General features: G+C 43.8%; 1 protein-coding gene across 2 annotated transcripts in view; it reads right to left on the reverse strand.

Moving 5' to 3' along the window:
- LOC126237303 (DNA oxidative demethylase ALKBH2-like) overlaps positions 1-25191 on the reverse strand; it is a 637322-nt gene that overhangs the window by 63244 nt on the left and 548887 nt on the right. For both annotated transcript variants that reach the window (XM_049947274.1, XM_049947265.1), the window contains exon 3: positions 2265-2407. In XM_049947274.1, coding sequence (XP_049803231.1) covers positions 2265-2407 — 143 coding nt within the window. The remainder of the gene's footprint in view (positions 1-2264; positions 2408-25191) is intronic.

Consider the following 25191-nt stretch of genomic DNA (forward strand, 5'->3'; position numbering starts at 1 on the left):
TTGCCCGCGAAAGGCAAAGGTCCAGAGTTCGAGTCTCGGTCGGGCACACAGTTTTAATCTGCCAGGAAGTTTCAATAATAATTTTAATCAAAATCAACAACAACAGCAAAAACTTGAGGCTACACGCTGCCACGCACTCTGCACAGTACCCGAAATTACGCGAGTACACATCTCAAAAGCCAGAGAAAAAAACTGCAAAATGGCACCCTGTAGTAAAGGTTGCGTAGGACAATGTGTCACAACGAAAACAAGTAGGTACCAATGATGATGATGCTTTGTTAAGATAAAAGCGAAATACGCCTAGCGTAAAGATCCAGGTACTCTTTCTTTACAGCGGTCTCACATATCGCAGGCTCCGGTCTTGCCGAGTCATTTTCTGCCCATCGTCGACTTCACACTTGGGCCTCTGACTGCAACCTCTAAGTGAAGTCCGACGTCACTGTAAGGGGAGACTAGGAAGTCAGGTCGTTTAAACTCTGCTCCTCGTCCTCTTAACTGCCTTCGTACAATGTTTCTGAGACGGAAGTGAGAAAACGAGTCGGCGGCCACTCAAGCCACCGATGGCTATTAATCCTACGGATTCGATCCAATTCTGGCGCACCAGCGTGCCTCGCAAAACAGCGTCCTCAGCGTTACAGTAGTACGGTAGATCCAGAAAGAAACGTACCCATACACAGGAAGTTAAATACTAAAATTGTTTGCAGCTACACATATGCGCCATTGTTAGACTGGAAATAACAGTAAGCATTTCGACCGACGTACAGTGTAACGAGTTTCGCGCTTACTTGCGAGGAATAGAGCTGAGCAAGGCTCTGATGGGATCCAAGCTGCAGATTAAGGAGCTGGATATAGTTTTTACTCGTGGTTGCGGTCTGTAGATGGATTTTCGCAAGGCCTTTAGGCGAATGTCGGACTCTTTTCTCAAACCTGGTGCAGGAACACAACACACAAACTATCAAAACATGAAAGACATGTGACATGGTTTAAAACACTTCTGCCTGAGGTGTGCTCTACGTATCTCCTTCCATATTGGGGTAACATTGTGGCTTCAACAGAAGGGCATTCGGCGGTAGAAAGTCATATCGATGAGAGCACAGAGACATATCTTGAAGACAAAACATTAAATGATATAAAATTGAAAAATAAAGTATAAAATTCGTTTTTGACATCGTAACTCTTGGAACTAGGAAGTGCCAATACCTTTTTCACTGAGTTTTTGATAACAATGGTCTGCTGTGCCGGCTTTTGTGATCTGCAATGAAACATTCTGTTACTTCGTCTTTCTCGCTATTGTACGATTTCACTTGTGTAGCTATTTTCATGGTACAACTCTTTAAAGTTGCCCCCATGAAAGCCGTCATTTAATTCTGCTGAAGAGAAAACCAACTGTTAGTTCTCTCATCTTCTTTTAATTCACAGTTTTGCACAAAACATTCACATAATCATTTCAAAATGTAGTAGTTAATACTTATGTTAACTTTGTAATGGGAGCGTTATGTCACCGCTTACAGCATGTTCCTAATGGTGCGAAATGGCTGGCCGAGACCTGTAACCTCTGTCATTTTTGTCGCAAGAAAATATGGTCAATTACATACTCTTCATTAACAAGTATCGTTTTCCTCTAAGTTCCTGCTATGTCAGAAGCTCTAGTTCCTACAGTATATCACTGTACCTATTTCATGGGTTAGAGTCAAAACCTTTATGTTGGCTCCATCTCATTAGCGCGCGGGATTAGCCGAGCGGTCTCAGGCGCTGCAGTTATGGACTGTGCGGCTGGTCCCGGAGGAGGTTCGAGTCCTCCCTCGGGCAAGGGTGTGTGTGTTTGTCCTTAGGATAATTTAGGTTAAGTAGTGTGTAAGCTTAGGGACTGATGACCTTAGCATTTAAGTCCCATAAGATTTCACACACATTTGAACATTTTTTAAAACCTTTAAAAAATCAACTGTATTGCTATATTCAACTGCGTCCTACACATTACACAACATTTCGACGGAATTATTTGCAGCCATTCTCAGGGGGTATTCATTGGACAATACGGATCCCCTCGAGCGGCCTCTGGATGGAGGGTGCTAACATGTCTTATTGCTGAAATACGGCATGTGATAGCGCATCGCGTTTATTTACTGTCCAAAACAACATAAAACTCACATCAACTAACATCACAGGCACGAGGATATTTCATAGTATCACCTTGCTAACCACATTTCAGCCTTTCCTTGCACAGAGCCGAGAGGTGTGCCCTGTGTTGCAGCTACGGCACCTACCTGTTGACCAGGACGAAGTTGAAGCGCACGCCGGTGAGGGCGCTGAGGGCATCGCGCATCCCCAGCAGCAGCGGCGGCCAGGGGCTGGCGGGCAGCGTCTGCCCGGAGAACTTGTAGCTCAGGCCCGCATCTCCGAATGCCACCTGCAATCACCGTCCGCGCTGCTAGTAACGGTTATTAGAAACAGAGCGCTAAAGGACACATTAATAAGTCTGAGTAAAGCTGGCGATAAAAATCCTATGAACTACAGGCAGAGTAGTATCAACAGTTCCCATAGACCTGGGGAAAATATGACAAAAAAATGAACAAGTGTCGGGTTGAATATGACGAAATATTTCCGCAGAGTAGAATTCATGGAATGTCATGCAAAAAAAAAAAAAAAAAAAAAAAAAAAAAAAAACGAAAAATCGAAAAGAAAACAGTTTCGCCCTTAATTCATAGCTGTTATTTTTCAGCAACTGTAGTAAATATTTCAAAATGAAATTCAGTCGTCAGTTTTATATGTATTTTTATTTCGCTTTATCAGTTTCGACAAATTAATTTGTCGTCTTCAGGATCTTTTAGACATTGGCCATGCATTTATATAAAGTATGAGAAGGGTATTATGAACATGGCAGGCTGTTGTACCAGCAGCAAGGAACATACACAAAACCATATAAAGAGTATAACTAAGGTATATAAGGAAGTTATTATATATAACTTTGGAAAATATGTGGAACATAGTTGTAATATATAAAAGGAATGGGCTAATTTTCACATTTTGTAAGAGATGCTATGCAATCAAAAAGTGTCATTTTTAATGCAACTTGATCATTCAACAAACCTTTTGATTGTAGATGGAAACAATTACGTATTTCAAATTCTTGTAAAAAAGCTCATTTTATAGTCCTTGTCAGCTCTGTGCAAAATTTCCATGTTAAGCAAGGATGTGTGTGTGTCTCGATTTTGAGCTGTTCTGCTCATGAAAGCGGGTTTCAAGTTCCCTCCCTGTCTGTCCTACATATATGCAACTGACGACTGAATTTTGCACTGAAGAGAATATTTTACTTTGCAGCACAGTGTGCGCTGTTTTGAAACTTCCTGGCAGCTTACAACTGTGCAGGACCGGGACTCTAGTCAGGAACCTTGCCTTCCACAGCCAGAGCTCCCGCCATCTAAGGTAACCAGTCACGACTCACGATCCGTCCTCAAAGCTTGAAATCTGCCAGTACCTCTCTCCTACTTTACATACTTCACAGAAGCTCTCCTACGCATTCTGCTATACTACTATTTCCGAAAGAAAGGATGTAGTGGGGAAACGAATTTCCCCACACCCCGAAGTGCGCGCGAACTTTGGCAGTGTAGTCTTACTACCTTCAGTCGCCCCTAAATCGCACGGCATCGCTCCAACAGGCCCGACGCCAGCCTAGCATTGGAAGCGGTAGCACTGTAAGCAAATCAGTCGTAGGACTGCTCGAGTATACACGTGACGGCGACCAGATCCCACGAAGATAACATTTTAGAAGCGGAGTCATACCACCAGCCTGTTGCGAAAGATGGATACTGAAAAGTTTATTCGTATAATTTATGAATGCAAGTCGTTATGGGACCAAAGTGATGAAAATTGCCACAGTCGTGACCGTCAAAGAACTGTGTGGATGGAGGTTTCCTCAGAAATGCACCTAACTAGTAAGTGACTTTAATTAGAGAAAACTTTACAAGGTGAGTCATTACCAGTAAAAACATTTATTTGAAGTGTGTAGACACGCTTGTATTAACTATTAGTATGCTGCAGAACAGTAAATCCTTATAGAAGTTTTTAGTTTTAGATGACGGTGTTAAAAAAGGAACACTATAAGAGACGTTTTAAGAAATCAAAGAAATTTGATACTTATGAGTACGGTGACGCAGAAAATGTTGGGACTGATGATAGGTGGCTTCTTTTTAAGACATTGTTCTTGTAAGATAGCTTAACACTGAGGGAACTCAAAGGCTAACGTACCAAATACACTCCTGGAAATGGAAAAAAGAACACATTGACACCGGTGTGTCAGACCCACCATACTTGCTCCGGACACTGCGAGAGGGCTGTACAAGCAATGATCACACACACGGCAGCGGACACACCAGGAACCGCGGTGTTGGCCGTCGAATGGCGCTAGCTGCGCAGCATTTGTGCACCGCCGCCGTCAGTGTCAGCCAGTTTGCCGTGGCATACGGAGCTCCATCGCAGTCTTTAACACTGGTAGCATGCCGCGACAGCGTGGACGTGAACCGTATGTGCAGTTGACGGACTTTGAGCGAGGGCGTATAGTGGGCATGCGGGAGGCCGGGTGGACGTACCGCCGAATTGCTCAACACGTGGGGCGTGAGGTCTCCACAGTACATCGATGTTGTCGCCAGTGGTCGGCGGAAGGTGCACGTGCCCGTCGACCTGGGACCGGACCGCAGCGACGCACGGATGCACGCCAAGACCGTAGGATCCTACGCAGTGCCGTAGGGGACCGCACCGCCACTTCCCAGCAAATTAGGGACACTGTTGCTCCTGGGGTATCGGCGAGGACCATTCGCAACCGTCTCCATGAAGCTGGGCTACGGTCCCGCACACCGTTAGGCCGTTTTCCGCTCACGCCCCAACATCGTGCAGCCCGCCTCCAGTGGTGTCGCGACAGGCGTGAATGGAGGGACGAATGGAGACGTGTCGTCTTCAGCGATGAGAGTCGCTTCTGCCTTGGTGCCAATGATGGTCGTATGCGTGTTTGGCGCCGTGCAGGTGAGCGCCACAGGGCCAACACCCGGCATCATGGTGTGGGGAGCGATCTCCTACACTGGCCGTACACCACTGGTGATCGTCGAGGGGACACTGAATAGTGCACGGTACATCCAAACCGTCATCGAACCCATCGTTCTACCATTCCTAGACCGGCAAGGGAACTTGCTGTTCCAACAGGACAATGCACGTCCGCATGTATCCCGTGCCACCCAACGTGCTCTAGAAGGTGTAAGTCAACTACCCTGGCCAGCAAGATCTCCGGATCTGTCCCCCATTGAGCATGTTTAGGACTGGATGAAGCGTCGTCTCACGCGGTCTGCACGTCCAGCACGAACGCTGGTCCAACTGAGGCGCCGGGTGGAAATGGCATGGCAAGCCGTTCTAAAGGACTACATCCAGCATCTCTACGATCGTCTCCATGGGAGAATAGCAGCCTGCATCGCTGCGAAAGGTGGATATACACTGTACTAGTGCCGACATTGTGCATGCTCTGTTGGCTGTGTCTATGTGCCTGTGGTTCTGTCAGTGTGATCATGTGATGTATCTGACCCCAGGAATGTGTCAATAAAGTTTCCCCTTCCTGGGACAATGAATTCACGGTGTTCTTATTTCAATTTCCAGGAGTGTACTTGAGAATATGACGACACAGAATATGAAGCTGCCGTACAGCACGCGCCAGAGTCCCATGGATTGTGAAAAGATGAACGCACCATCTCCTTCATCACAAGAACATCAAGTACCAACTCACAAATCAAGTATCCTAAAAGGAGACGTAAAAAAGATAAGATGACTCCTTGGATGGAAGGCCACTGGAAATGCTTCGAAGAACAATCAGAAAATTCGAATGTGAAATTTCTGCGTTTCTACGACACGTACCAAAACTTAAGAAGTTAGCAGTGTGTGCTACGTTGCCGGGAGTTCTGACGTGAATGCAAGAACACGAAGCTGCTTATACTTTATCACGAGTCAGCGGCGAAAGCCAAACGTGCAGTCCATTTAACGACGAACACTCTCATGTATGTGTTGGGGCGCTTCAGCCTGAACGGGAGATTATGATTTTTGATCCGAATGATTTACCCGAAGTAGCCTCTGCCGTGGCCTGTTTTGCAAGATTTGTGCCACGTAATAATAAGTACGAAAAAAATGGCACAAATAACCTAAGGATATATGATATTTAGCAACAATATTTATTGATTTCAGTGGTTTGTTTATGAATATATGAACATGATGGTGACGACTAGACGTCCACATGCTGACCTTACTAAGCTACTACTCCAGACGTACTCTAGTGTACTAGAGATTCTCTTGTCTTTGCCTGAGCTTCAGTGACTTGTCATAGAGGTAGAAATCCAAAAGATACGTCAAGTGCTAAAAATGCGACAGTCTGACGAATACGGGTGCAATGTGTGAGCTCATGTCGTAGACTCAGGTTGTATGAAGTCATGCGACGCTTTAGTCGTATGACTTCCTTGCAGTATGCGATAGCTTGAAAGGGTCGTTTCCTCATCGAATGATTTCATGACTCGCAGCGCTAGGCTGCCGGGTCACGCGAGAAATATGGACAACTCGCGGGCGGCATAATAATCGTCTCCGATTTGTTTCACACCATTTTCCAACGCCTTAGCAGCGGCCGTTACAAATTTACCAGTAAAAGAGAGACGAGGGAAGATAAGGAGGAGCAGGAAAAATCTAGATGGAAGTTTCCCTTGCTTAAGTATAAGCGGTTTCTTAGACATGTAATTTCCTGAATGTAAATTTTCCCGGCGTGTAGCATCGTTGAAAAGCTCTCGGGTTTCCAGCCAGGTGTCACAGGTACGGCGAGGTAAGTTGCTTCTCAAAATTGATCTGCAGACAATTCCTAACTACTACCTCATACTAATTAACAGCTTTTTACAAACCCGGAAAACTGAGAATGCGCTAGGTGACGATCAGTTTGGTTTTAGGAAAAGTAAAGGGACGAGAGAGGCAATTCTGACGTTACGGCTAATAATGGAAGCAAGGCTAAAGAAAAATCAAGACACTTTCATAGTATTTGTCGACCTGGAAAAAGCGTTCGACAATATAAAATGGTGCAAGCTGTTCGAGATTCTTAAAAAAGTAGGGGTAAGCTATAGGGAGAGACGGGTCATATACAATATGTACAACAACCAAGAGGGAATAATAAGAGTGGACGATCAAGAACGAAGTGCTCGTATTAAGAAGGGTGTAAGACAAGGCTGTAGCCTTTCGCCCCTACTCTTCAATCTGTACATCGAGGAAGCAATGATGGAAATAAAAGAAAGGTTCAGGAGTGGAATTAAAATACAAGGTGAAAGGATATCAATGATACGATTCGCTGATGACATTGCTATCCTGAGTGAAAGTGAAGAAGAATTAAATGATCTGCTGAACGGAATGAACAGTCTAATGAGCACACAGTATGGTTTGAGAGTAAATCGGAGAAAGACGAAGGTAATGAGAAGTAGTAGAAATGAGAACAGCGAGAAACTTAACTTCAGGATTGATGGTCACGAAGTCAATGAAGTTAAGGAATTCTGCTACCTAGGCAGTAAAATAACCAATGACGGACGGAGCAAGGAGGACATCAAAAGCAGACTCGGTATGGCAAAAAAGGCATTTCTGGCCAAGAGAAGTCTACTAATATCAAATACCGGCCTTAATTTGAGGAAGAAATTTCTGAGGATGTACGTCTGGAGTACAGCATTGTATGGTAGTGAAACATGGACTGTGGGAAAACCGGAACAGAAGAGAATCGAAGCATTTGAGATGTGGTGCTATAGACGAATGTTGAAAATTAGGTGGACTGATAAGGTAAGGAATGAGGAGATTCTATGCAGAATCGGAGAGGAAAGGAATATGTGGAAAAGACTGATAAGGAGAAGGGACAGGATGATAGGACATCTGCTAAGACATGAGGGAATGTCTTCCATGGTAGTAGAGGGAGTTGTAGAGTGCAAAAACTGTAGAGGAAGACAGAGATTGGAATACGTCAAGCAAATAATTGAGGACGTAGTTTGCAAGTGCTACACTGAGATGAAGAGGTTAGCAAAGGAAAGGAATTCGTGGCGGGCCGCATCAAACCAGTCAGTAGACTGATGACCAAAAAAAAAAAAAAACAAAAAAAACCCCGACGGATCATGGTCAAGAGTGACGGACAACGGTCAAGCTACAAACTACTCCAGGACGGACTCCCACAAGGACCGTTCCTATCGCCGACATTCTTTACCGTACATGTAAAAGGTTTACAAGTGCTGCCACAAGTCATCCTCGCGCAACTTGCGGACGACGCCGCCCTAGTGACGAGCAGCCGAAGAATCACCGCTGCCACAGGGCGATTACAACGTCAACTCACTTTATTGAAAGAATGAGCAACACCGAACCAAATTAGGCTCAACGCTGAAAAAAAATAAGGCAATCATTTTCACTCGCCGACGTCCAGAGCTGTGTGACAGACTTTCTCCGCAACCAAGAAATGACCTGGGCCAATCAAATATCTAGATGCAACTTTGGACAGCAAATTACTTTTCAAACTTCACATCTAGTCTAAGAGGATGCTGTTATTACATCCGCACCAACCGGCTGCTCAGTGTGGTGGATCACTAGCATCACAAATCTCAAGCTACTACAGGTGACGCAGAACAGGTGTTTAAGATCTGTACTTGCTGTCCCTAGATGGGTCCGAATCAACGACTTACGCCAAGAACTCCAGGTGCCACCTATCTACAACCAAACCAGGATAAAACCTAAATACTACTGGACAAGATTGACGCGCTACAGCCAAACACCGGACACCTGGAAAAACACAGGCTTAGTCGCCCCAGAACAATGAAATCGGGTAAAAGTGCCTGGTGCAGTTGTGGTGGCACCCCAATAAACGTACAAGCTAATCACAGAAACCAACACTGCAATAGGGCTTACGGACCACGACCCTAAGCCCTTGCTCATACCTAAATAAAGTCAAAACCGAATCATAAACTTCCCGCACACTAGAACTCCAGTCTCAATAGAAGATAGTAGTTTGTATCCACCACACATTGGCCTGTTGTCAGCGTTGCCAAAGATCAAAATTACCAAAACTTTTTCGCTATGTCGATGACGCAATCGTGGTGCGTACAGAGAAAAGACAAGCGCTGGATGAGTTTTACGATCATCTACACAGAGTCCGCACAACGTTACAGTTATGATGAATGGATTGCTTTTTTGGATATCCTGATCCGGATAAACGCTCGTTGTACGGTAAACCATGCAGTTCATACAGTGATAATCATTAAAACTGCAGCACAATGAAGGCGGTATGTAACAAATGTGAAATTGTCATGAAGTGTACTATGTGTTTGGATATGGAAACGATTAGCGTTTCAGCGCAACCGCGCAAGCTAGGAAAGCTATCAAAATGATGTATATAAGCAAAGATTACGCAGCACGTTTCTCTGAAATTACGTTGGAATGTTGGTTCTATGTTACGCGTCTTCTAAGAAAGATAAACGCCTACGAGCACGTGTAGGAATTCGACAGCGGCAGGATCGTGGCCTATCCAGAATGCGGCTTATCACTCCGCGATATCACTGCCCGCGCTGGTGACACTACAGAATCATAGCTTCAGAGGGCCGTACTCAAGGCCGTGGAAGATATCAGTGTCCCAACTCCTCCCGAAGAGACAGACATGTTGTGCTGTCGGCGGTGCAGGACGCACAGCTACGTCACACAGGAAATGGCCTTGTCTGTAGCAAGACAGGTGTCCACAAGGAGAACCCGACGACCTGCGCAACGCTAAGGACTGTCAGTACGGCAACCACTGTTGCGGCTTCCCTTCAGGACGTTCATCCTGACGACAGCGCTGGAAACAGGAGCGGCACCGCGTCGCCCTTTTGGACGAGTCCCAAGTCCCAGTTCTGCATAAAGCACCACAGTGAACGTATCATGTGTGGAGGTTTCAAAAGAAAGCGAGCGGTACCAGATTGCGTTCGTCATCGTCATATTGGTCCAGCACCTGGGCCGGCCGCGGTGGTCTCGCGGTTCTAGGCGCGCAGTCCGGAACCGTGCGACTGCTACGGTCGCAGGTTCGAATCCTGCCTCGGGCATGGATGTGTGTGATGTCCTTAGGTTAGTTAGGTTTAAGTAGTTCTAAGTTCTAGTAAGTTCTAGGGGACTGATGACCACAGCAGTTGAGTCCCATAGTGCTCAGAGCCATTTAAACCATTTTAAACCCAGCACCTGGCGTGATGTTATGGCGTGCACACTGAGTACACAAAAAGATCAATCTTGGTTCGCATAGCTGGTAGATGGCGATATCTGTTATACCCAACAACGCGAAGTTTCGTTCGCTACACGTCCAACCCAATTCACTGAATACGGAATTTCTGAAACCTGTATCAAATATAATACCTATATTATTTAACATACTACATAAGCCACCACACCTGTAGCTGAAGGGAAAACCAACAGACGTCGAAATGAAACGTCAGAAAAGCAATAAAAATCTTTCGCGACAGGGAAGAAACCAATTCCACAACTGTTACTACACGTTAGCCGCGAACGGCGACAATCTCCAACATATCTGCTTTTGGAGCAAAAGTTATTACATGTATAAGAAACCTGATCTATTAGAAAGTCGAGTGAACTATAGGAATGGGCGAATCATTAGATTCCATTTTTTTCTTTTTTTTTTACGTGACATGGTAAGTGCCTATCACAACTAGAGACAACAATAGAAATATATGCTTTGCGTGCATGAAATATATTCTTATTTTACCTTGCTATCAGCGAAGTAAGCTGCAGTTTTGCAAGTATTCGAAATCATTACTTCAGGAATAAGTTGTGCCTTATGCCACTGAATGAGTAAAATTCGGATGCTTTTATACTTATTTCCCGATAATTCTTGTCTCTTTGTAACTTAGTTATGCAGTGAACGCAAAAATACAAACTATTTCGTTACTTAGGTAGAAAAATAAATAAAACTTTCATTATCGTAACGACACATGTCACTGACTGCTTTCTCACTGCTTGGAGTGGTGGAACCGCTCCAACTATGAAACACCAACAACTTCCACCCCAGAGTGTGTCGTCACTGTTACGTTAGACTGTGACTAGTGTACCGTTCGTTTATTCATTTTTTGGTTACGAGTATTTTTATTTTTGTCTATCTGGATTTTTTTCTTTGTTTCTCTGTTGACCGTCAGTAAAGTGCGATTACGACAACGTTATTAGAGTCTGAATGATGAAACCGCAAAAGCGTCGTACTATGTCGGACGAATGAAACAAACACTTTTGACACTTACGGTAAAGTTCGTAAGTCACAGAGTGTATATCATTTTCTAAGAGTATTTATTGCTCCATACTCCGCAGATTTTTGCTCGCCACAATCGCCCACTCCCACGCACCGCGACGAAACTCCCTTACTAATAGCATGAGATCAAGGGCTACCTACTAACAGAACGACGAGTGGGTGGCAGTGACATGGTCTTGGAGAAAAATCTGCCAGTACGTACACACACGCAAGCATTTTATACAGGGTGTTTCAAAAATGACCGGTATATTTGAAACGGCAATAAAAACTAAACGAGCAGCGATAGAAATACACCGTTTGTTGCAATATGCTTGGGACAACAGTACATTTTTAGGCAGACAAACTTTCGAAATTACAGTAGTTACAATTTTCAACAACAGATGGCGCTGCGGTCTGGGAAACTCTATAGTACGATATTTTCCACATATCCACCATGCGTAGCAATAATATGGCGTAGTCTCTGAATGAAATTACCCGAAACCTTTGAGAACGTGTCTGGCGGAATGGCTTCACATGCAGATGAGATGTACTGCTTCAGCTGTTCAATTGTTTCTGGATTCTGGCGGTACACCTGGTCTTTCAAGTGTCCCCACAGAAAGAAGTCACAGGGGTTCATGTCTGGCGAATAGGGAGGCCAATCCACGCCGCCTCCTGTATGTTTCGGATAGCCCAAAGCAATCACACGATCATCGAAATATTCATTCAGGAAATTAAAGACGTCGGCCGTGCGATGTGGCCGGGCGCCATCTTGCATAAACCACGAGGTGTTCGCAGTGTCGTCTAAGGCAGTTTGTTCCGCCACAAATTCACGAAGAATGTCCAGATAGCGTGATGCAGTAATCGTTTCGGATCTGAAAAATGGGCCAAAGATTCCTTTGGAAGAAATGGCGGCCCAGACCAGTACTTTTTGAGGATGCAGGGACGATGGGACTGCAACATGGGGCTTTTCAGTTCCCCATATGCGCCAGTTATGTTTATTGACGAAGCCGTCCAGGTAACAATAAGCTTCGTCAGTAAACCAAATGCTGCCCACATGCATATCGCTGTCATCAATCCTGTGCACTATATCGTTAGCGAATGTCTCTCGTGCAGTAATTGTAGCGGCGCTGAGGGGTTCCGCGTTTGAATTTTGTATGGATAGAGGTTCAAAATGGTTCAAATGGCTCTGAGCACTATGGGACTCAACTGCTGAGGTCATTAGTCCCCTAGAACTTAGAACTAGTTAAACCTAACTAACCTAAGGACATCACAAACATCCATGCCCGAGGCAGGATTCGAACCTGCGACCGTAGCGGTCTTGCGGTTCCAGACTGCAGCGCCTTTAACCGCACGGCCACTTCGGCCGGCGTATGGATAGAGGTGTAAACTCTGGCGCATGAGACGATACGTGGACGTTGGCGTCATTTGGACCGCAGCTGCAACACGGCGAACGGAAACCAGAGGCCGCTGTTGGATCACCTGCTGCACTAGCTGCGCGTTGCCCTCTGTGGTTGCCGTACGCGGTCGCGCTACATTTCGAGCACGTTCATCCGTCACGTTCCCAGTCCGTTGAAATTTTTCAAACAGATCCTTTATTATATCGCTTTTCGGTCCTTTGGTTACATTAAACCTCCGTTGAAAACTTCGTCTTGTTGCAACAACACTGTGTTCTAGGCGGTGGAATTCCAACACCAGAAAAATCCTCTGTTCTAAGGAATAAACCATGTTGTCTACAGCACACTTGCACGTTGTGAACAGCACACGCTTACAGCAGGAAGACGACGTACAGAATGGCGCACCCACAGACTGCGTTGTCTTCTATATTTTTCACATCACTTGCAGCGCCATCTGTTGTTGAAAATTGTAACTACTGTAATTTCGAAAGTTTGTCTGCCTGAAAATGTACTGTTGTCCCAAGCATATTGCAACAAACGGTGTATTTCTATCGCTGCTCGTTTAGTTTTTATTGCCGTTTCAAATAAACCGGTCATTTTTGAAACACCCTGTATATAGATATAGGTTATCAAATGCAAAGGCTGGCGAGTGATGCCATGCCAGTCTCAGAAACCTATGACCAGGTGTTTTCGAAGTGCGACAACGAGGTTTGGTTAGCATGCAGGAGGTCGAGGGTCAATCCTGGGTGATGGCGCACGTTTTTTGTTTGCTAATTTCATTTTGACATTTCGTACTGTAATATACACCGTTTCTCTTGGCACATGTATCCTAAATTTACAACATTTTGTAACGTTGGGCATAACAAACACGTGGTTAGACAAATAAGAAATAGACAGCTGAAACAAATGACCTGTCATAGGACAGAATAACTATAAAAACAATATCAATTTCGAGATGCTAAAGATGATAGCAAAGTACAATAACACCACATCTACCTGTCATTTATACCACATGTAATATGAGCGTTCACATACCGCACATTAGCAAACAGTGACAATAATAATGTTCATATTAATAACCGCATGACCTTCACAACAGTATAAGTTGCCCTCAGAAAAGCAGATGCTCAAAGCGACTTCTCTGCATGTCCAAACATTGCGCAACCTGCCGGATCATACAGCTCTGGACCCTTCGCAGCAAAGCTGCGTCCACAGCAACAAGAGCAGCATGAACACACGCTACGAATTCTTCCACATTCGTCGGCAGAGTAGAGAGTACACGAGCTCCTTCAGGTGTCCCCACAGGAAGAAATCCAGGGAACTTAGGTCAGGTGAACGCGGTGTCATACAAATGGGCCTCCACATCCGAGCCATTTCCCTGGAAATGTTCTGTCCGAATACTGTCGCACATTAATTCCTGAGCGTGGAGGTGCACCACCATGTAGGTACCATATCCTCTGTCGAATATCTAGTGGAACAGCTTCCAGCGCATCAGGCAGATAGTTTCAGACGAATGCATGATACCTTCGTGCAGTGAACTGATCAGGCGACATGTAGGGCCCAAACACCTGTCGCCCAATATTCTGGCCCAGACGTTGATACCAAAGCGAACTTGATATCTAAAGTCGCGGGTGACGTGCGGGTTAACCTCACACCAACGGTGGGCATTGTGCATATTGAAGACTCTTACACGAGTGAATGAGGCTTCACCCGACTATATCACGGTGTTCACGAAGTCATCGTTGACTTCCTGTCGTTGTTGGAAGTATTCACGGATTTGCATCCGCTGATGGCGATCAGCAGGATGCAGATGCTGCGTGAAAGCATAATGATAGGGTGCTCGTGCAGCACGTTAACGACCGTGCGTTGCGAGACACGCAGCTGCCCTGCTACGCTGCATGTACTTCGCTGATGTTCTTGGTGTATGACCTCCAGAATAGCTTCCTCAATAGCTGTAGTACGGCGAGTCCGTGGACGACGTCTCTCACGCGATGGTGGAAGGAGAGAACCTGACTCTCGAAGGCGCAGCTTCAGGTGACGAAATACATTTTTATCTGGATGGCTTTGACGATGATGTCTAGCATCAAATTCACGAGCGGCGACACCAGTCCGGTTATAAGATGTACCAAGGACCATAAAAATATACAAACATTCATCGTTTGTGTGTGCCATACGTCTGCCATACTGGTATACGGGTTTACAATGAGAAAATTCGATACATGTACGCATGTACATTGGAGTCTGTCAGGGGCGCGGGGTGCGTTATTCCGCTCGCAACTAGTTCCTTTCTGGTGGAGAGCGCATACAGTATCAACATGCCGTCAGTCCTGCGCGCTGTTCCACTTAAGGTAATTCAGCCCTCTGACAGATATTGTTCTGCATGATTCATCCCGACATCGCTAATTGTGATATATTCGGTAAGAATTACACTCTTTCCGTAACAGTAATAGACGTGATGTTTCCACAATCCCATCGATAGAATAATAATGATAATAATAATAATAATAATAATAATAATCCCCGTGGAGGCCCGGGAAAAGAATAGGCCTCCGGTATGTTCTGCCAGTCGTAAAAGGCGACGAAAAGAACAAACCACTAATAGGGCTAACCCCCCTTTTAGTGTGATTACTTGGTTCAGGACAGAGCTAAAGAAGCCTCGGACAAGCGCCGTCATGGTCGGGGACGGCGCTTGAACCCTATGCCCGCCCACAATGGTAATGACACTGCTAGCCAACTGGAAAAGATTTAAATCCAAATAGAGGTGTTTTGCAGGATATGCTTCCTGCAACCACCCTAGAAGGAAAACAAAGACAGAGGATGAGATGGTCAGATGAAGTTAATCGACACCTCATGTTCTGTTATTACCAAGCAACAAACCTAGGAACCAACACAACTGGATACAGATCACAAGTATACACAAGATTTATTACCAGATACCCGGAATTAAAATTTTTAACAGAACAGTGACTAGCTGATCAGATCCGTGTAATAATAAAAAATAACAGGATACCCCAGTCAGAATTAGAAAACATCAAACAACAAGTACAACAAATACTGGAACAAAATAATGCACAATTAGAAGAAGAAGAAAATACAGTAATGGACTCAAACATCCCAGAGCAAACAAACAAAGAACAACACGCATCAATTAAACAATTACAGGAAAACGAAATCTTAAGACAGCCACCAGCACAAGAACAAATAGAACATGAGGTGACACACATGTTAGATATAGAAGAAAAATTTCAGTTGACATATATAGAATACAAAGACACAAATACAGACATTAGACCATTCTTGCATAGACCACCAAATAGCCCACAAGTCGAAACAACAATAAAAACTATCAACACAATCATACACAACAAAATAAATGAATACACAACTATGGAAGAGTTACAACTACTGGTTTATGTAGGAGCACTCACTACACTAAATATACACACTAGGCAGAGATCAGAACCAACCAACACACAGAAGAAACCCACAAAACCAGCATGGCAACACAGGCTACAGATCAGAATAGAAAAACTGAGAAAAGACATCGGACAGCTAACACAATTTATAAGAATTGAAATATCAGACAAAAAACGAAAAAGGTTAGGTAAAATCTCACAACAAGAAGCAATAGAGCAATTAGATGAAAAGAAGCAGAAATTACAAGCATTGGCCAAACGACTTAGAAGATACAAAAAAAGTGAAAATAGAAGGAAACAAAACCAAACATTCAACACAAACCAAAAGAAATTTTACCAAACAATAGATAACACACACATTAAAATAGACAATCCACCAAACATAACAGACATGGAACACTTCTGGAGCAACATTTGGTCAAACCCAGTACAATATAACAGGCATGCACGGTGGACACAAGCAGAAACAGACTCATACAAGATGATACCACAAATGCCTGAAGTGATAATTTTGCAACATGAAGTCACCCGAGCAATTAATTCTATGCACAATTGGAAAGCCCCTGGAAATGATAAAATAGCAAATTTCTGGCTAAAGAAGTTCACCTCAACACATTCACATCCAACTAAATTATTTAACAGTTACATTGCAGACCCATACATATTCCCTGATACACTTACACATGGAATAACTTATCTGAAACCTAAAGATCAAGCAGACACAGCAAACCCAGCTAAATATCGCCCCATAACATGCCTACCAACAATCTACAAAATATTAACTTCAGTCATTACACAGAAATTAATGACACATACAACACAGAACAAAATTATAAATGAAGAACAAAAAGGCTGCTGCAAAGGAGCACGAGGATGTAAAGAGCAACTGATAATAGATGCAGAGGTGACATATCAAGCTAAAACTAAACAAAGGTCGCTACACTACGCATACATTGATTACCAAAAAGCTTTTGATAGTGTACCCCACTCATGGTTACTACAGATATTGGAAATATACAAAGTAGATCCTAAATTGATACAGTTTCTAAACATAGTAATGAAAAACTGGAAAAGCACACTTAATATCAAAACAAATTCAGATAATATCACATCACAGCCAATACAGATTACGTGTGGAATATACCAAGGAGACTCATTAAGTCCTTTCTGGTTCTGTCTTGCTCTGAACCCACTATCCAACATGCTAAATAATACAAATTATGGATATAATATTACTGGAACATACCTACACAAAATCACACATTTGCTATACATGGATGATCTGAAACTACTGGCAGCAACCAGTCAACAACTCAACCAATTACTAAAGATAACAGAAGTATTCAGCAATGATATAAATATGGCTTTTGGAACAGACAAATGTAAGAAAAATAGCATAGTCCAGGGAAAACACACTAAACAAGAAGATTACATATTGAATAACCACAGTGACTCCATAGAAGCGATGGAAAAAAACAGATGCCTATAAATACCTAGGATACAGACAAAAGATAGGAATAGATAATACAAATATTAAAGAAGAACTAAAAGAAAAATATAGACAAAGACTAACAAAAATACTGAAAACAGAATTGACAGCAAGAAACAAGACAAAAGCTATAAATACTTATACTATACCAATATTGACCTACTCATTTGGAGTAGTGAAATGGAGTAACACAGACCTAGAAGCACTAAATACACTTACACGTTCACAATGCCACAAATATAGAATACATCACATACATTCAGCAACAGAAAGATTCACATTAAGCAGAAAGGAAGGAGGCAGGGGATTCATCGACATAAAAAACCTACATTATGGACAGGTAGACAATTTAAGAAAATCCTTTCTAGAACGAGCAGAAACTAGCAAAATACACAAACCAATCACTCATATAAATACATCGGCTACACCACTGCAATTTCATAACCACTTCTACAACCCTTTAGATCACATAACATCAACAAATACGAAGAAAGTAAATTGGAAGGTAAAGGCACTACATGGCAAGCACCCGTATCATCTAACACAGCCACACATCGATCAAGACGCATCCAACACATGGCTAAGAAAAGGCAATATATACAGTGAGACGGAAGGATTCATGATTGCAATACAGGATCAAACAATAAACACCAGATATTACAGTAAGCATATTATTAAAGATCCCAATACCACAACAGATAAATGCAGACTTTGCAAACAACAAATAGAAACAGTAGATCACATCACAAGCGGATGTACAATACTAGCAAATACAGAATACCCCAGAAGACATGACAATGTAGCAAAAATAATACATCAACAGCTTGCCTTACAACATAAACTTATAAAACAACACGTTCCCACATACAGGTATGCACCACAAAATGTACTGGAGAGTGATGAATACAAATTATACTGGAACAGAACCATTATAACAGATAAAACAACACCACCTAACAAACCTGACATCATACTCACCAATAAATAGAAGAAATTAACACAACTAATCGAAATATCCATACCCAATACAACAAATATACAAAAGAAAACAGGAGAAAAAATTGAAAAATACATCCAACTGTCTGAGGAAGTCAAGGACATATGGCATCAGGATAAAGTTGACATTATACCAATTATACTATCAACTACAGGAGTCATACCACACAATATCCACCAGTACATCAATGCAATACAGCTACATCCAAACTTATATATACAACTACAGAAATCTGTAATTGGCTCAAATGGTTCAAATGGCTCTGAGCACTATGGGACTTAACATCTGTGGTCATCAGTCCCCTAGAACTTAGAACTACTTAAATCTAACTAACCTAGGGACATCACACACATCCATGCCCGAGGCAGGATTCGAACCTGCGACCGGAGCAGTCGCGCGGTTCCGGACTGAGCGCCTTAACCGCGAGACCACCGCGGCCGGCTAAATCTGTAATTATTGATACATGTTCAATTACCCGAAAGTTCCTAAATGCAATATAACATATACCGTACAGTTAAAAGGAAGTGACGCTTGATCAAGGTCCGCGTCACTTTCCATTTTTAACCAGACTTAACGTCTGAGAAAGTAAAGAAATAATAATAATAATAATAATAATAACGTACTAAACAGGATGCTGTTAGCAGACTCAATGTTGAAAGGCATAATTAGTGGGACAATGGTGATAACACAAATAGTAACCGAGTTTGGACATTATTCGCAGTCACGTTGCTAGTCCTAGTGGTAAAGTAAGGCCCTAAAGAAATGTAATGCACCTGAACGAGGCAAGAACAATTGTTGTTGTTGTTGTGGTCTTCAGTCCTGAGACTGGTTTGATGCTACTCTATCCCGTGCAAGCTTCTTCATCTCCCAGTACCTATGCAACCTACATCCTTCTGAATCTGCTTAGTGTATTCATCTCTTGGTCTCCCTCTACGATTTTTACCCTCCACGCTGCCCTCCAATACTAAATTGGTGATCCCTCGATGTCTCAGAATATGTCCTACCAAACGATCCCTTCTTCTAGTCAAGTTGTGCCACAAACTCCTCTTCTCCCCAATTCTATTCAATACTTCCTCATTAGTTATGTAATCTACCCATCTAATCTCCAACATTCTTCTGTAGCACACATTTCGAAAGCTTCTATTCTCTTCTTGTCTAAACTATTTATCGTCCATGTTTCACTTCCATACATGGGAACACTGGAGGAGGGTACAAAGAAAACAGGTTTCGCTTCTAATAGACGAAGTGGTGCGAATAAATTCACGCCCACGACGTGGAAACGGCTTCTTTCAAAGCTGGCCAATGTTCCATTTCTACGATTGTAATATTTAAGGGCAAATGTTTTCTGGAGGACCAACTGCAATTACTGTTGACGATTAAGAGGCCAGATACGTTACAACCTGGACTACATTTACCAAATAAAAAAACATATGCCTCAACCCAGGATCGAACCATCGACCTCCTGCATGGTAACCCAAAACTATATCCACTGCACCTACTTTACAACACAAGTGATCTGTGCTGACAGAGGTTAACATACATGTGGTTACAGTGTTGTCAGATTGCCACTCTTTAACGTCCTTTTTCTGCCGGTTGTACTCGCCCCCGCCGTACGAAATCGAAATTCTGCGAGAGACATTTTTTTATCACTAAATATGAGGAGTCGCTCTGCAAAGCCCGAGTGCGCGAAATTCGCTTCACCATATGTATATACGTCCACCAATACGAATAGTTCCGTTCACTACACATCCAACCCTATATAACGTCTTTCTGCTGAAGGTGAGGTCTTCTGGACTTTATGGCAATTTTTTGGTATTAAAGGAAAATGACATGCTTCAGTAAGCATCCATATGTTACAAGGGAATAATAAATAAACTGTCCTTTAATCTATCGTTCCATGCAATGTCATTTTTCAGTACGCACGGATAGTATTCTCACACATCCGATAATGTACCCAGAAGTGTCACTTGCTGGCAGCTTAGTGCGCCGCTATTCCTGTAACAAAAACCAGACGGAGGTCCCGACTGTTATGTTACACTGTGCTACAGTGATTTCAAATAAACACTTCTCTTATTCTTCGCGAATATAATCCTCTTCATAATTTAGCACACTTTCGTCAATCACTTCGCCTATTATTCTTTCGTATTATTACTCGTGAGTAGAATCCGTTTCGTACTTTATTAACTACTGTAGAAGATTTGATATTGCCGGCCGTTGTGGCCGAGCGGTTCTAGGCGCTTCAGTCCGGAACCGCGCTGCTGCTACGGTCGCAGGTTCGAATCCTGCCTCGGGTATGGATGTGTGTGATGTCCTTAGGTTAGTTAGGTTTAAGTAGTTCTAACTCTAGGGGACTGATGACCTCAGATGTTAAGTCTCATAGGGCTCAGAGCCATTTGAACCATTTTTTTTAAAGATTTGATATTACTCTTTATGTAATTTCGTTTCCAGACAAAATGTCAAAGCATAAAACTGTGTTCATACACTCTTATGTGACTTCACAAGGAAGAAAACTAGCTCGAAGGAACGAAACACAAGAAGAAAGAGAAGTCATGCCATATATTCTGACCAGAGCAATGCCTGGTTTCTCGGCTAGAACGTAGTATAAAGTTGTAATGACAACAGCTCACTTCGAGTCGATGCCCAGCCGTGTTAGAGCTACCATTGTTACCAGATGGAATAGCTCTGTATACTAAATTTCGCACAGTGTATGCCCTCAGATCACCTTCAAATTTATGATGTACTCTTCCCACTATACTCTAAATGCACTGTAGGTAAAATATCGTCATTTGCTATCCACCCTGGGTCGCAGTTTTAATGGCTGACAGTGCAGGAAGAAGACCTACACTGACCCGTATCTGTAAACGACGAGTCGCCACCATCCGTCGCATTGACTTACAGTGCTAATCACCCCATCGATAGGGCGCGCGTTGCTTGCGACGAAGGAAGCCCTCCAGCTGACGCACACCACTTGCAGAAAGTGTTTGTTCAAATCTAGTGCAGTGAGGTCCAGCTTAAGAGTGCGATGGAAAAAAAGAAAAGGTGCTGCGCACCAATACGAATAGGAAGGAGACAAAAGATTCGCTTTTTTCCCATCAGTGGACAATTCTCACAAGGGCATCTCACCTAATGTTCACCTCCAATTTGCTTCATACTTATAGGATTTGAAGCACACTGTCCGGATGCCGATTTCATAAAGGAGTACGACGCAATTCTCAGACAAACTCGAATAAATCCTCCTTTAACATTAGAATATTTCCGATCTCTGTTTTTCATTTCTAACATATTGAGTAATGTGAATAAAATAGAGACTATTTAGTAGTCTCTAGGATCTAGATTTAGCACCTCAGCTCAGTTTGCTATCTGAACACACTATTATGTAAAAAAAAATCTAGAATACCGAAGGTAGTATCAGAAAAGAAGAAAGGATTAAATACTATTGCACAATGATACTACCACAGAACTTGAAAACAGTACAATGTTGCACAGCTTAATAAACTTCACTAATATGAAGAGTCAAATGAAAATCGACCTGACGGAAACAGGAAATAAACCAACTAAATTTTTAAACACTGGGAAAAGCGTTTCCTAGTATTGCCCTCCCAGGAAGACAATACTGTTTTTAGAAAGATTCCAGGAACTATTACGGTTGGTGTCAAGCACGTATTAAATAATGCTAAAGACTGCGATAAAAATGAAGATCAGAGGGAAACGTCAATACGTAGGTACGTGCCCAGTTGTTGCTCCTGCGACAACAGCGCTGGCAACCTCAAGATATATTCTAAAAAAAGTGTTCAAATGTGTGTGAAATCTTGTGGGACTTAACTGCTACAGTCATCAGTCCCTAAGCTTACACACTACTTAACCTAAATTATCCTAATGACAAACACACACACCCATGCCCGAGGGAGGACTCGATCCTCCACCAGGACCAGCCGCACAGTCCATGAATGCAGCGCCTGAGACCGCTCGGCTAATCCCGCGCGGCAAGATATATTCTACCTGGAGTGATAGCCCTTGCTGCATATGAAATTGTCTTTACCCAAACTTCAGACATTTGTATTGTTGAAACAATTAGGATAACAGAACCTTCACACAGAGAGCGGAAAGAAAAAGCTAGAAAACATTGCACAGGACAAATGTTCTCAAACTAATTATTAGCATGAAACGTAAAAATTGTGTTGTTACTTTCGTATTACCATATCCTTTCCATTTCTTTCTTTGGTGTCCAAAATAAGTAACTAAACATACAATTTGTACAGTTCTCTTGTATTTTTTTGTAATTAGGTGACTTACTTCTAACTACATTGCTTAAAAGTTGCTTAAGTGGCACACAGTTAACCCAATAAAAAAATACCTAAATAAATCCCAGCATTTGCTGCCGCTTCTGTTCACCACGAACCTTGCTTCCTTTGCTTTCCAGCTGTTTGTCGGTAGACTCTTCTTCATCAGAACTTTCACTTTCCTGTCCTCCAAATGATACTGAAATTGATCAGATGGTTCAAATGGCTCTAAGCACTATGGGACTTAACATATGAGGTCATCAGTGCCATAGACTTAGAACTTCTTAAACCTAACTAACCTAAGGACTTCACACACATCCATGCCAGAGGCACGATTCGAACCTGCGACCGTAGCAGCAGCGCGGTTCTTGACTGAAGCGCCTAGAACTGCTCGTGATTGATCATTCAGGTGCTTAGACATGTTGTGCAGTACACACCACGTTACTCTTAGTTTGTGGACTCTCTCTAAAGAAAGTGTTACTCAGTCGCCGATGATTGAAAACCGTTACTTCAGTTGCTATGCATGGACGAAATTCAGTCGACGCTGATCAACATTTCGCGCTGGTTTAATTTCTTGCTTGCTTAAAACGAGAGACTAAACATGGAAATATTCCATATCCTAAATCACCAAGTATGCAGGCATCCCCGTTGTACCCTGAATTTATACACTCCTGGAAATTGAAATAAGAACACCGTGAATTCATTGTCCCAGGAAGGGGAAACTTTATTGACACATTCCTGGGGTCAGATACATCACATGATCATACTGACAGAACCACAGGCACATAGACACAGGCAACAGAGCATGCACAATGTCGGCACTAGTACAGTGTATATCCACCTTTCGCAGCAATGCAGGCTGCTATTCTCCCATGGAGACGATCGTAGAGATGCTGGATGTAGTCCTGTGGAACGGCTTGCCATGCCATTTCCACCTGGCGCCTCAGTTGGACCAGCGTTCGTGCTGGACGTGCAGACCGCGTGAGACGACGCTTCATCCAGTCCCAAACATGCTCAATGGGGGACAGATCCGGAGATCTTGCTGGCCAGGGTAGTTGACTTACACCTTCTAGAGCACGTTGGGTGGCACGGGATACATGCGGACGTGCATTGTCCTGTTGGAACAGCAAGTTCCCTTGCCGGTCTAGGAATGGTAGAACGATGGGTTCGATGACGGTTTGGATGTACCGTGCACTATTCAGTGTCCCCTCGACGATCACCAGTGGTGTACGGCCAGTGTAGGAGATCGCTCCCCACACCATGATGCCGGGTGTTGGCCCTGTGTGCCTCGGTCGTATGCAGTCCTGATTGTGGCGCTCACCTGCACGGCGCCAAACACGCATACGACCATCATTGGCACCAAGGCAGAAGCGACTCTCATCGCTGAAGACGACACGTCTCCATTCGTCCCTCCATTCACGCCTGTCGCGACACCACTGGAGGCGGGCTGCACGATGTTGGGGCGTGAGCGGAAGACGGCCTAACGGTGTGCGGGACCGTAGCCCAGCTTCATGGAGACGGTTGCGAATGGTCCTCGCCGATACCCCAGGAGCAACAGTGTCCCTAATTTGCTGGGAAGTGGCGGTGCGGTCCCCTACGGCACTGCGTAGGATCCTACGGTCTTGGCGTGCATCCGTGCGTCGCTGCGGTCCAGTCCCAGGTCGACGGGCACGTGCACCTTCCGCCGACCACTGGCGACAACATCGATGTACTGTGGAGACCTCACGCCCCACGTGTTGAGCAATTCGGCGGTACGTCCACCCGGCCTCCCGCATGCCCACTATACGCCCTCGCTCAAAGTCCGTCAACTGCACATACGGTTCACGTCCACGCTGTCGCGGCATGCTACCAGTGTTAAAGACTGTGATGGAGCTCCGTATGCCACGGCAAACTGGCTGACACTGACGGCGGCGGTGCACAAATGCTGCGCAGCTAGCGCCATTCGACGGCAAACACCGCGGTTCCTGGTGTCTCCGCTGTGCCGTGCGTGTGATCATTGCTTGTACAGCCCTCTCGCAGTGTCCGGAGCAAGTATGGTGGGTCTGACACACCGGTGTCAATGTGTTCTTTTTTCCATTTCCAGGAGTGTATTTCTAACTGGGCTACGCCTCCATATTATAGCACTACGCACTCTACCAGGTCGTTCTGCACTTAAGCTAGTACATTTCTCAACAGTATCTACGAAGACCTGCACATTAATTGAGGCACAACCTTAGCGATTCAAGTGTTCATCACCTTGAAATTTCTATTTGGGTGCAATCAAATGCCCCTTTAACAGTTGGCAGTCGAAATATTTTTTGCCGTTCTAGCTTAGATGTATTAATGCCTATAACT

This window comes from Schistocerca nitens, chromosome 1 (assembly GCF_023898315.1).
Source record: "Schistocerca nitens isolate TAMUIC-IGC-003100 chromosome 1, iqSchNite1.1, whole genome shotgun sequence".
In the NCBI taxonomy this organism is placed as follows: domain Eukaryota; kingdom Metazoa; phylum Arthropoda; class Insecta; order Orthoptera; family Acrididae; genus Schistocerca; species Schistocerca nitens.